Raw genomic sequence first — 13,512 nt, forward strand, 5'->3', positions numbered from 1 at the left:
CGACACAAAGAACAAAAATTTGGACGAAAAATGAAACAAGATTCAGAAAGTATAAAATAAGAAGGAAGTAGATAACAGAAGATGATGATCATGTAGGAAAGGAATTTAAGGAAACTGATGATGACAATGTTTATAAAGCGTATTGTAACGAAATATTTGGTTTCGATTACCGCGGCAAGAAAAAAGATGTCAAAACCTAGTACGTTTAATATTAAGAAATTTATGTAACGTCTTAAACCTAAATAAAGATTCTATCTATCTATCTACGTCAGTGGCTCTTGGAACAGGTCACATTATAATAGTATATCTTTCTTTACTCCACATATTTACCTTATTATAATCAGCAGTAGATGCCTAATCCTAAGGCGTACTAATAGTACTTAAATGAGGTTAAATAATACATAGTAGTAACAAACGAGTACCGAAAGACCTTCGTAGGTACGCAGACAAGGAGCGTTTTACGACATACTTAATAGCAGCGATTAGGCATCGCTGTCCGACAAAAAATGTCGACCAAAATAGATTAAATCTCGCTTAGGCCCCATCCAACTATAACATTCGAATTTGTGTCAAACGTTACTCACACTCTAGCATTATCTGTCCTTGAAGCTCAAGGCCCACCCCGGATATTCCATACAAAAATCTCACTCCTCAGCGATTTACGGCCATTTAAGACTCAGGGGGGGTGAAGTCAGTGCCGGATACGAATAGGTGCGGGGCGGACACTTCTATACGTAGTATTATTTTTATTCTATGCTTGAAAGCAAACGCGAGGGCTCATCTTTACAGTTATTTTCATTATTCCCACGATTCCAGTTAATTAAAAGCGAGATAAAACGATTCACGCGTGTGAGATGGGGTCAATAACCGATAGTGCGTGCTGGAGAAGACCTTATCACCCGCCTTATGTGCTCTGCAATCCAGTGAACACAGTCGTAATTAAGCAAGATAAAGTTGTTTTGAAATAAAAATAACTATTATGTTATACGGGTACAATCTATAGGGCGAAAGTTAAATGTTAATATGTGCTTTAGAAAGAAAGCGATTTATCAATGTAATAATTTTATGTTTCTTTGAATTAATTGTATCCTACCAAGCTTACAAAGTATCTATGATCAATACAGCCAATGTCAGTTTCTATTTGCGATTTATGCGTCGCTACGACCCGCAGACTTATCTCAACTCTAACAGGTGTTCTTAGTCCATTATCATAATTAATTTATTGAATCAGTATTGAATGAATATTCACCAGAACCAGATCATACAAGATAGAAACTTGATACTTTAACAAAATTCTATATCAGATTCAGTACTAACGCATAAGCAAAGATAATAATGGAAAAGGACGAGTTGTATTCATTTACTTTCACAAGCAAAGTGAAAAACGAATTAGTTATCTGTGGGGAAGAAGTAAACATTTGAACAAAATTAAGATAGAGAAGACCTTAAGTGTATACCAGAAGAATCAAGCATAAAAAACAATAGTGAGATCAATAAAAAAGCAAAAATAATAATAACTAGTTGTTTTATTAGCTAATAACAAGCCATGGCAAGGAGTAGACTCCCATAACATTCAATCAAGGCTTTCTCGGAAACAATGTATTGTTTATATGGCACAATTTGATGGTGACGAGCGTCAAAGGTCACCTGTCTAGAGGTCGCAAGGAAGAGGGTGTTCGTACTGGACTGAATGTATAAACGTATAAAACTTTTACTTGTAGTTACAATTCGTCGATGACATTCATAGGAAATGGATGTTTTTTTTATAGATTTATCATATCATAAGACAAAAAAACTATCGACAATATATTTCCGAAATCTTTTCTCGTCCTAATATTTTGAAACCATTATTTATACACGATTGTACCTATTAGGTTTAAGAGCTTACATGGTAACTCGAAGCATGGTCGAGGAAGGTCGATGAAATTTGAAATTGGACTGCAAGATTTCAAACAAGCATCACTGATAAAATTATGTTTTACGATACAGACCTGAAAAAAACTGTGCCAAAGATTTAGCAGTAGAAAATTGCCATTAAAACCTGGTGAAATGGTGTCAATCATTTAGAAACAGTGAAACCTGAATCATAAGTAAATACTTAGTAAAACGAAAAATATTGACAGTCACAAAACAAGAAATGTCTGCTTAAGAAGGAAGGAAAGTTTAATAATGTTTAAGAGTCCAAATTGTTTTAGGTACAAAGAGTATTGATCGGTTTCTTGGCGTCTCGTGTATTTTGATACACATGGCCACTTAGAATTAAGAAATAAATTCTTTGATATACAAGACACTGCCGGCTTTAACATAAAATTATATCAAAGAAATCACGTGTACGCGTACTATCCAAACGTGATGAACTAATTTTAGGCAAAATACTGGTAACATGTCATTAATCATATCGTCTATGAACACCATTACTAAAGCTGCAAATTGTCTTCAACTAGTGTCATACAAATAGACATCAGGCGTGAGTATTTAAATTTATGTAAACAAAATTGAGGATATTATTACACACACAGATGTAACAGACGCACCAGTCTTCCAAAATAGACAAGAAATTTATATATAAGGAGCTCAACAACATGAATTCAAGGCAGTCGTGTAATACTGCTATACTGGTCTTACATAAAGTCACCCACTTGGTCTCGTTTAGGTAATATTGAGCCGTATGCTTATCTGTTTACATGTTTATACGGTGATAAAGGTGGGCAGAACGATCTCATCGAATGCAATACAAATACTGTCGTAACGTTGCAGTATTGATAAATTCGTGTGCGCACGGATAATTATTGCCTTTTCTACGTGACGTATGTGAATGTCAGTAGGTGCACGTGTACTAGGAGCTACACATACCTCCCCTTCAATATTCTCAACCAGAGGGTATATTTTCGAAGGGTGTTCGTCTAAAATTAGAGTGCTTGTTTGCAATATAAAAATACTCTTCCCAGTATTACCATTACGCCTACGAAAATTTCCACGGATTAGGGAAGGTCATGTCTGATCAAAGTGCAGTATTATCATCGTAATATTTGAGTATTACAAGACAATTTCAAAGCAAAATTTAAATGGCCTTAAGATAAACATGCATTAGATTGTCAAAACCATCAATCGTCGTAGTTAGCCGTGTGTAGGAGCCGCCGCATGTTTCCTCAATGGCTATATTTACTATCCACCTGAACATTTACAGGCCCCAAACACATCGATCCCACAAAGTTTGTACATGCACCGATCCCAGCACTGATATGTTAATTTTATTACACCAACTAAAAACATCTCAACCGGTTTAGTTTCGAAAAGGAACGCAAGTGACATAAAATTACGACCTTCACGTAGAAGTACGTCCAAATCACAAGAAGTATCGCTTAATACGTTCGCTTGAACATATTACTTTAGTGATAACTACGAGAACAACTAGCAGAACTAGGCAGCACGAGTCATTTCATAACACAAAAGTCAAGAGCACATTGGTAACTTAAAAAAAAGTTTCAGGAAGTGACTTACGATGTTGTTCGGCGAGGGTCCTAGAGTCGGGGGCGCGACGAATTCCGTGGAATGATCTAATCTGGACTAGTTTTGTAATGGATCTTGTTTTTTTTTTTTGCGTCGGCACTAGCGCATCACCCGGCGTGATGTCGAGGTGCGGCTCGGAGCGGGTGTCGGCGGCCGCGGGGCGTCGCGCGTGCAGGCCGGCGGCGGAATGCCGGTGCGAGACGCTCGCAGCGCAGCCCGCGCACCGGCCACCGCTTGTCAACAAACCCAAACGCTGGTGGGGGCCCCGAAAAGCCTCAGCCGTTCACTTACGTCACTTCACTGCTGCCCCCTGATACAGCCGAGCACTCACTACTTTTGTGATCTTTGCTCTCACGATTCAGAAGGAGAAATGATTACGAACTCTTTCGTGAGCTAAAAATGTGCATGATAATTTGATAAACGATAAGATTAGCTGTTTAAATATTGAAATGGTTTCCTTTGATTGGAGTGGCCCTCAAAATATTATCTTCTTTCTAGTCTATATTAAATAAAAAACTTAGGCGAAGAATTTTTCGTTATGAAATAAAATACAAACGAGTCCAGTTAGAATATTCACATATTAAAATAATGACGTTATTAGTTATATTTCTATGCTATTTAATATCTTCTTGCACAATCCGCGTCGTAAATAAAATTGAATTATAGGTATTCATTGTCGAGTCTCATGAGTGGTAAAATTATGGTCCTGTGAACGGCAAAAGCGACTCTAGAAATATTCAACGTTCAAACCACTTTTTATTCATTTCCTTTGGAGCGATGCATTCATGTGCAACTTGGTATGGACGCACTGTGTAATAAGTCTGTTTTACTATCCTGGCGTCATGTCCGAATGGCCCTTTCAAGGAGTTAAAAGAGCAATAGACATAAAACATCCAAGCGGTTTGCCGCAAAGCTGGAAAACACTGTTATTTCCCATAACCATGCATGTTTATTTCAATAAATTCAGTCTCTCTTTTTTGCTCTACTCGTATCATGCCAACCGACAGGACCGTTGTTCAAACTTCAAACTATTGCAAAAATACCTTCATGTATTGTCAATTGTATCTACAAGTCCCATTAGCATATAGGAACAAAACAGCCTGGTTTTTGTTCGTATTGAATTTCAAAAATATCCTGATGAAAGTCAAGCGTCTATGGGAACAGTTGATGTTAGTAAAATATCGGCCACTGACGCAGTTTGTGCGTTGTTAATATTTATGTGGAATATAAAGCAGCCGATGTGGTTACATAAAACCTTTTATCGTTTTCCCATCATTCCATGTCAACTGCATATGGGTACTGAATTGACAACTATTATGATTTATAGATATAAATTAAGTCTCGTAACTACTCATCGAATATACTAAACTGCTTTTAAATTAAACAACAATAGGACTTCCGGAATATCAATAGCTTTAACTTATTTGGTAAAAGCTTTATTTTTCCAAATATTAATTTAATGATTAATACATATACATATCGAATTACAATAAATATTCATTTACAGCCATAACAGTCATTTTATATCGTTTAATACCAAAATATTCTTACGACACTATTAAAATCACATGGCACTTTGTCACAATAGTCAAGGCTACATTTCATCATTCAATTTATAGGCGGTTGTTCACCTTTATTGACAATTTGCTGAAGCTCGCAATCCTGAACTACTTGGAATATCCTGGTCTTCGCCTGATTCAGGTAAAACGGATTTAATTCCCTCAGCGTCGAACCTATGGCTTCCAGAAACACTGCAACTGGATCCAATGGTCGCTCCTGTGACGTGGAAACGTTGTCAAAACTTGCATTATTAATAAATTCATCTTGTCTTTTATTTACGAGCACAAAATTAGACACGTTAGGCTTCACGTCTAACACATCTTCCGTGCTATAATCATTATCAAAAAATACTTTCTCAGATTCAACCCCGGAGTTCTCGTTATCTGCGTAGTCGTCTGCTTCCTCAGAACATCCACCCTCAACGTTAATGTTTCTGAAAAACGGGATCAGGAACGCCAACTCATCTTCATATTTATATTTGTACTTAGACTGATTTTTCCTCCATGGTTGATTCGAAAACTTTTCCCTTTCTCTGATCTTACGTCTCATATTATCTCTTATATTAATCCAACGATTTTTACACGCTATTGCTGGAATAAGAAACAATCCAAATCAGTTAAGGGTTATCAGTATGGGAACATCAGTGATACGAACAAACAAACGAAACAAAAGACGCCTAAGTCGTAATAGAGATTGAAAACAAGTTCGCGGTAGTCTCACCCGGTTTTTCAAGAGCATCGCTTATCCTCTTCCACGCATTCTCCCTTTGCTCGGAATCCAGAAATTTGTCATGATTGTTGTTATAAAGTATAGGAGATTTCTTGACAAATTTTATTAAGTTGAGGTCTTGGTCCTTGGTGAACGGCGACGGCATCGTGTCGACGGCGAGCGCACGTCAGCGGCACGGCGAGACTGGTCCCGTGCGCGGAGTGCGCGAGCGCCGGACGCGTGACGTTATCTGCACCAACCGGCAACGTCGCTGTGCCTTCCGTGTCGCGTACGTGTTGGTTTTTGACGTGACATAGGTATTGTAGATTTGCCTTGGATGATAACTTGTGCATTACCAGATAACCTTAGGACACTGCGCATACTATCTATTAGATTCACATATGATCAGTACGCTTGATTAATATTTAAATTGGAATTAATATTTTCGACAATCTGTTTTCAAACAGGTACCTTTAGGTTTAGCTTACTTTACATGAACATGTTCATACAAATAGACGTCCATCAGGCTGGTATCATTCGGACTGACCAACTGCACTGATCAAATATTGACCTGACCTGCTCTAATGGTGTATTAGAACTAAAACATAGATCACAATGCAGATGAACTTAAAACAAAACCCTTTATCGAACAAACTCGCTCATTGCCTACAAGATAAAATTTTCCTGTTTATCATCCATCCAGAGTCCAAATGCTCTACATTCATTAATTTTGATTCCTAGAAGCCCATTTAACTTTCTATTACGTCAGACTATGTAACATACAAAACATGGTGATGGAGACGAATTGACATTTTACAAATTGCAAATGACAAATTGATCGCCCTGGGCGCAACCACGTGTTTGGAACTCGACGGAATCCTAACCGTATCATCTCTCTAGCGTTATCCCCGAAGTAATCCCGTTTCTCACAGGGCCCGCTTACCTAACGTCAAGATTTGACAGGTCCAGTTTTTTACAGTAGCCTGTCTGACCTTCCAACCCGCGAAGGGAAAACCAGCCCAATACAGGTTTAGTCTCATACCTCCGAGACTAATTTCTTCACCTCTGAGCCCGTGATAGTAAAGTATGATCCAAACATGGATTCGAAAATTATTAGTATAGGCCCGTGCTGGGCCTGGGTATTCGAAACTGTAACCTTCAAACTAGGCTACCACGGCTCCTAACCACTTAAATATATACAAATTCGTTTCGGACTCCAAACCACGTGCGCGTGCGGCTGAATTTATAGGACCGTCATAACATAAATCATAATGTGACGGGCGAGCGACACGAACAGCAAAGATACGAGATGATAAGTGACAAAATAGCGAATTTATAATTTGTCAATTCACTAATTTTCAAACTTCCGGAAAACTTGCCAGGGTAAAATACCACATGACTAGACTGGAACGGTTCCGATGTCCAGTGGTTGAGCGAAGGACTCAGGATCCGGAGGTCCTGGGTTCGAATCAAGAACAAGAAACATTTATTATGAAGCTGTGTAGGTACATACGTGCGTCGGACGAGGCTCAGTGGGTAGGCCCGCTACAAGGTGGACCGACGATCTGGTGAAGGTCGCGGGAAGCCGCTGGATGCGGGCAGCGCAGGACCGATCGTCGTGGAGATCATTGGGGGAGGCCTATGCCCAGCAGTGGGCGTCGTACGGCTGATGATGATGATGATGAGGTACATACGTGCAGGTGTCAAACATTATAAAATTCTCGGCACCGGTGGAGGGGGGGCACGTCTTACAAAAAATCATTTTGTCCGAAAATATTGATGATTCCGCGTTTTGAAGGCCACGTTAAGCAGTCGGTCCTGGCTACTATTTACTTTTAAGTTGTAGTCGATACAGGCACGAGCCATGTCTTTCGAAGCTCAACAGCGATAAAAATGTGTGTTGACATAAAGTCAATCCCATACATTTTATCACTGTTACCTTCACTGTCACTGTCGACTATCATAACCGTTTGCAACTTTCCTAAGGCCCCTAAGGGAAGCTGATACTTCGACGAGCGTGTTTCGAGAGAGAACCAATAGTTGACCTGTCCTTAGTATCTTTGACTATTCAAATTCAATAGGTCATATTGAGATGTATTGATACTGATTGGAGTGCTTTTTTTTGGCAAACCCCAACTGAAATTATCCAACCGTGAATCTTCTAGAGCGAAATCGGACGCGATAGGAGTTAATGGGTCATTTCGGTACAAGATACCGATAACAGCTGTTGAGATAAAGCTATTTATTGATTCCCTTTGATAAATCCATATCATATTTGTAAACCTATACCAATAAAATTAAATCATACATGTGAGCCGTAGTAGCCCAGTTAGTAAAACGCTTGCCTCTCACTTTGAGATTGCAGGTTCCAATCCAGCAAATTTATTTTCGAATTCACGTTTGGATCATAGGTAAATGATTATCACGTGCTCAGCGGTGAGGGAAAACACAACACGAAACCCACATTCCCGAGAAATGCGTTTTCGGAGGTCTGTGACCTAACCTGCCGGCTGGTTTTCTCTACGCGGGTTGGAAGGTCAGACAGGCAGTCGTTTCTGTAAAAAACGGGACCTGCCAAATCTTCAGGTTAGGTATGTGGACCCTGTGAAAACCGGGATAATGCTAGGGAGGTGATACCTGTAAACCTATAGGTACCTATTTTTGATGATCTTGACAAGTTTATCCACTGATAAACAATTGATGAAAAGTACTGGTAGGTAATGAAGGAATCAAAGGTGACTCACCACATTTAGTTCTTCAAATATCGTTCACTTATACTGAAAATCACGTAAGCACCTTTTGAAAAACCACTTCGGATGTAATTTTTGATAACAAAAACACTCGCTATAGACAAGCTAGTTTTAATCCAGGAAAAAAATTGTGTCTCGATTTTAGATTATTTTTATTTATTTTTTAATTTAGAATTAAATTAAACTTTATTAAACTGGCTGCCTTTCAACTACTTATCCGTCTAAGGGTTAAGTAATAAAGCTCTTTTTACATAAGTTTTGCGCCTTTGGTCTGTTAGTGGGCTTATGTTTATGAGGCAAAAACTATAAAATTAAAATACGAATATGACACAGTTCACGCTTTCTGCCTAGGAAAGTGAAAAAGTGGTCGTGTTGAATGAGGTAATACTAGTGCGATAGACCAGCGGCATTCACCGGCCGCGCTCACTTTCGTTCGGATCTCGTTGGAACATAACCAGTCCCATGAACCTTAGTTGAAAGCCCTTCTACTGCACTGGTTCTAACCAATCATGTACATGGAGCAACGAAAGTTGATACCCCCCTTATCAATTCGGTCGTGTACTAGGTTCTTTATAAATTATGAAATTCTAATTACTAAATAAAGACACATCACAAAAGCACGAAAAATAAGGCACAAAAAAGACACGTAAAAATAAAGGCACGTTAAGCCGTTGGTCCCGGTTACTACGTACTGATGTAAGGGAGTAATCGTTTCATGAGCCATGTCAGGGGCCTTTGGCGGCTCAATAACAACCCTGACGCCAGGGTTGCTGAGGTTGGTAATCTACCCACACGATAGGAGAAGGAGAAGACACATCTAAAACTAACCAAAAACAATTTTTTTTTATTTAACTTATTTATGAATTTTTAACAAGAAAAACGTAATAAGTCCGACATTTTATCATTTCTACGACGTTTTTCTATGACGTCACAGTGTGCTTTTTCAAACAAATTCCATAGTAATTTCGTGTTTTGACATTTAGTAAAAAGTAACTGATTGGACTAGTTGGAAACTAGCGTATTAAATATTAGCGCTGTGCGACGATGGTGGTGGAGAATATTTTCCTTTTTAACTAAATTAGAAAAAATCCAAAAATAAAACATACATGGAACTTAATACGTAAGTTGGCAGAGCCGCATGTGCTCAAAACACAACTTCCAGACAGTTTTGATACGAAATCCTAAGAGGGATATTAATGATTAAATACGCCAGAACACTAGAATTACAATAATATGGTGAGTTGGTAATAAAACATAAACTCACAGCAATTGGGATAGTTGTTTTATTGGCTGCAGTAAGGCACAAATTACTTTGTACTAAGAAATATGACGAGAGTAAGGCCTCACCCCTTCAAATCAACAAGAATTAACTCAGATGTAGGTTCGTCGTAAACTACTCCTCATTTATTGACCCAGAATATCCTATTCATTACAAAATCAGAGATATTTAAAAACGGAATTGCTTCTATTCTGGAAATGGGAACTAATTACAATAATTTAGATGTTCACTTGCTTCTATTGCCATATAACCCAGATATGTCGTAAAAACCGACGTAGGCATACCGTTTATTCGTATTCAAAGTGATTCCAATTGTGACCAGACTATTCGTGGCTCTGCTCACCCGATTAGATTATGGACGTGAATTTATATACCTAGTCATATATCTAAAGGAAAATCTACCTATAATTCGTTCTATTATCATAAACCAAGCTCTAATGTGCTAAAAACGATTACGCAACTTTGTATTCTATTGACGTGCCTATAAAATCTATCTACCCGCTTTCCGGAACTACGAGCGTGAGTTTTGCGTACATTTGCTGTATATCATAGTTCAATTCTGTATTAGACGCCCTAGGAAATACGAAAATAAGAACTAATTCAATAATTATGTCTAAAGATGAACGCGCACCTAATTGAACTGCACGCGCCGAAGTTTTGCGGCAAAATGCGGGTCGCATATAATTTTAATTTCATACAAAGATTTATAAAATGCGATGACTTAGTGCGTGGAGCTCTTCAGGCGCGCCATAACCTTAAAGTGGAAGGTAGAAGAGAAAATAAGTTTGGAAGCTCATACAATAATGGTATGCAGTGCAACTTCACATCATTAAAAAAGAGTAAATCATTACAAATAACATAACTTCATGACTATCCCAGTTAGGGTAGTCAGAGGTGAATCCATTACAAAATGAACTAAGTACCCACACCTCACCGAGCATTCTGTATTTTTCATTACAAAGACTATAACAGCAGTGTTAATAGTAGGCCACATAACACACCATTGCAAAAATGCCTCTGTATTAAATAATTATCTGCAAGCAAAGTGCAGTGCTCATTTCAAGCATCTAGAATTCTAGATAACAGGTATTATATACAGCTGAGAGTTAATATTAGTTAGTCTCCAGTCCAGGGTAGTTCAGGTTAGATGCCTAGATTACAGGGTAAGATAATGACTGCAGATTCTTTGCTATTTTTATTTAAAAGAACAGAGATACAAGATGGTGTTTCATAATATTATATGCTTTTTGTATCCACTTGATTCAGGGAAGGTAACAAATACTGAGGGAGATGATTCAGATCATGATTCTGAGTTAATTTCAAGTGCAATTTTCTGCCACAAAATTTATGATTTATTTTGTTTTTTATTTTTTAAATTGAGTTCTATTCCATACTTTTGCTACTTTAAAATTCTATAACAGCATTACATATGATCTGCTTATATCAAAATATTGTTATTTTATGTGTTACCTTTTATGACCTATCACAAACTTGTTTATTGGTCAAAATTAAATGCTATTGCAGTTGATCAGATGCTTCTGTAAACCCCAGACCTCGTCAATAAATCAGGACTTCATTCAGGGTCAAAAACAGAATAAATGTTAAGGAGACAAGATGTTAATTCTTTTTTTTAAGTAGAAGTTATTCTTTCTTTAATGTACCTATCTTATACATAAATGTAAGATAGATAAAAACTTAATTTAGCTTTAAGATGTACCTTCATGGTACATTTTACTTATAAGATGTGACTTAACATTTTCATAGAAACTAGAGGCATAGGCAAGGAGTCTCAAAATAAGAATAACATTCACCGCATTAGTCTACTACAAATATAAATTGAATTTACAACTCATTTAATTAATTATATTTACATACAACTCATAAATCATTATCATTAAAGTAAAAGATTTTTATTGTTTCTTTTAAATTTAATTAGTAAATAGTAAGCAAAACTAGTAGTCATTTTATAAGCATACTACCTACATTCTAAAACAGTTAAATTTTAAACATAGTATAGGTTGGGTAGTTGTAGTACAGGTAGGCAGAGTACAGATGTACTCAGATATTATATGGGTACCCTACAAAATTTTAAAAAAAGACAATATGCCTACATAAAACAATATTTTTAAAGTTACAGGATTATGCATGTAATACTGGCGTATTTGTAATAATAAAAACATACCCACCTTACGCAGTAGTTTCGTCACAAGCACTCAACGCAGGAAATTACTTTTACTTTCAGCGAAAGAGCGCTAGGCTGACCGCGGGTTCTGACCGGTGATTCTACGAAGCAGCAGCGCACTGCCGACCAGCACGCCAAGAAGAATCAACCAAGAACTATAGCTGATATTCCCTAAATCCCCCAAAATCTTCAAATTACTGTCGAACACTTCCCTTATAACCGACCCGAACAAAAATTCGTTCCCGCAACAAGAACTCATCACAAACCATAGTAAAATTAAACTAAACTAATTCTACTATGCATTTTTTTATGCTAACTAATATGTAATTATCATGTTTATGGTATAATTTTGTAAATTTTGACCTAAATAAATAATATCGGCATGTAAACACCTGACAATGACACAATAAAATTTGACAGGTAATCAGGATTGCCATTTGTTATAACTTACCTATGATTTAGGTAGAATCTATTTTATAAAAGTATTGTTGAATTAAGTACATTCAAACAAATGCATTGCTTTTTCTACCTATACAATACCCAATAAATCTACACTTCTCATCAAAAAAATCGAAACACTTCCGTTTTCATTGTTTCTGTCCGAATTTAACACAAAAAAGAATTCATACGATGAAAAAAAATACATAAATGTATAGCTGGCAGTTTGGCCATTACAGTAATAAGCGAAAATTCTAAATTCAAAATTAGAATTTCATTTGTTTATCTTATAAACGAAATGAATCACTGTTTTGAGACAAATGTGTGTTTAGGGTTGGAGTACATTTAGCGTTTAAAAACTAAAAATTGGCGCCTATCCTTAAACTTTTTGTTTTTTATTTCAATACTGTGACTTTGGGACGTCTGAAAAAAGGTTTTTTTTCTAAAACGTATGGATACTTCGCCCACAGAAGCCGCCCAAGTTGTGGCATTGCTGGATTCTGGCCTTAGTCAGCGTGTTGTGGCTGCAAGACTGCATCTAAGCCTGTCATCTGTTCATAGAGTCTATAAATGTTATCGGGAGACTGGTTTGTTCACGCGCCGTTCAGGATCTGGCAGGAATCGGGTCACTTCTGAGCGAGATGATCGATTTATTGTAACAACTTCTTTAAGAAATCGACGCCTTAACGCTTTTCAACTGCAGCAGCGGCTTCGTGTTGTACGAAGGGTGGCTGTAAGTGACTCTACAATTAGAAGAAGGTTGAAGGATCGTGGACTGGTACCGCATAAGCCAGCAAATGGGCCGAAATTAACTGCAGACCATCGAAGAGCGCGCCTTAACTTTGCACGTGAGCACCTAAATTGGTCATACCTACAGTGGAGCAAAGTTCTCTTTTCTGATGAGTGTAAAATTATGCTGTATGGTAACGACGGAAGGAACAAGGTCTACAGAAGAGACGGAGAACGCTATGCACAATGCTGCATTGAAGAAAAGGTCAGCTATGGTGGCGGTTCGTGGACGGTTTGGGGAGGAATCAGCGCCGACGGTAAGACAGAGCTTGCTTTCGTGTCTGGGCCACGTCTGC

General features: G+C 37.7%; 2 protein-coding genes across 3 annotated transcripts in view; both read right to left on the minus strand.

Annotated features, from left to right (window-relative positions):
- LOC126371936 (solute carrier organic anion transporter family member 74D-like) overlaps window positions 1-12,400 on the minus strand; it is a 49,491-nt gene extending 37,091 nt beyond the window's left edge. The window contains exon 1 of one of the 2 annotated variants that reach the window (XM_050017411.1): window positions 11,994-12,400. The gene's annotated coding sequence lies outside the window, so the exon portion shown is untranslated. Of the gene's footprint in view, window positions 1-3,501; window positions 3,685-11,993 lie in introns of those variants that run through there. The other variant, XM_050017402.1, reaches the window with a different exon arrangement.
- Window positions 4,903-6,002, minus strand: LOC126372503 (uncharacterized). Its single transcript, XM_050018305.1, has 2 exons — window positions 5,791-6,002; window positions 4,903-5,660 (listed from the first exon to the last, which is right to left on the minus strand). Exons 1-2 carry the CDS (start codon window positions 5,942-5,944, stop codon window positions 5,119-5,121), a joined length of 696 nt encoding a protein of 231 aa, XP_049874262.1. The 5' UTR covers window positions 5,945-6,002; the 3' UTR covers window positions 4,903-5,118.
- Window positions 12,401-13,512: the final 1,112 nt, after the last annotated feature.

Source organism: Pectinophora gossypiella, chromosome 2, assembly GCF_024362695.1.
Source record: "Pectinophora gossypiella chromosome 2, ilPecGoss1.1, whole genome shotgun sequence".
NCBI lineage: Eukaryota > Metazoa > Arthropoda > Insecta > Lepidoptera > Gelechiidae > Pectinophora > Pectinophora gossypiella.

Coding starts and splice junctions, on each gene's coding strand:
- LOC126372503 (XM_050018305.1), bottom strand. CDS start 5,944: ATGCCGTCGCCGTTCACCAAGGACCAAGACCTCAACTTAATAAAATTT. Junction 5,661..5,790: donor CGATGCTCTTGAAAAACCGG/GTGAGACTACCG, acceptor TTCTTATTCCAG/CAATAGCGTGTAAAAATCGT.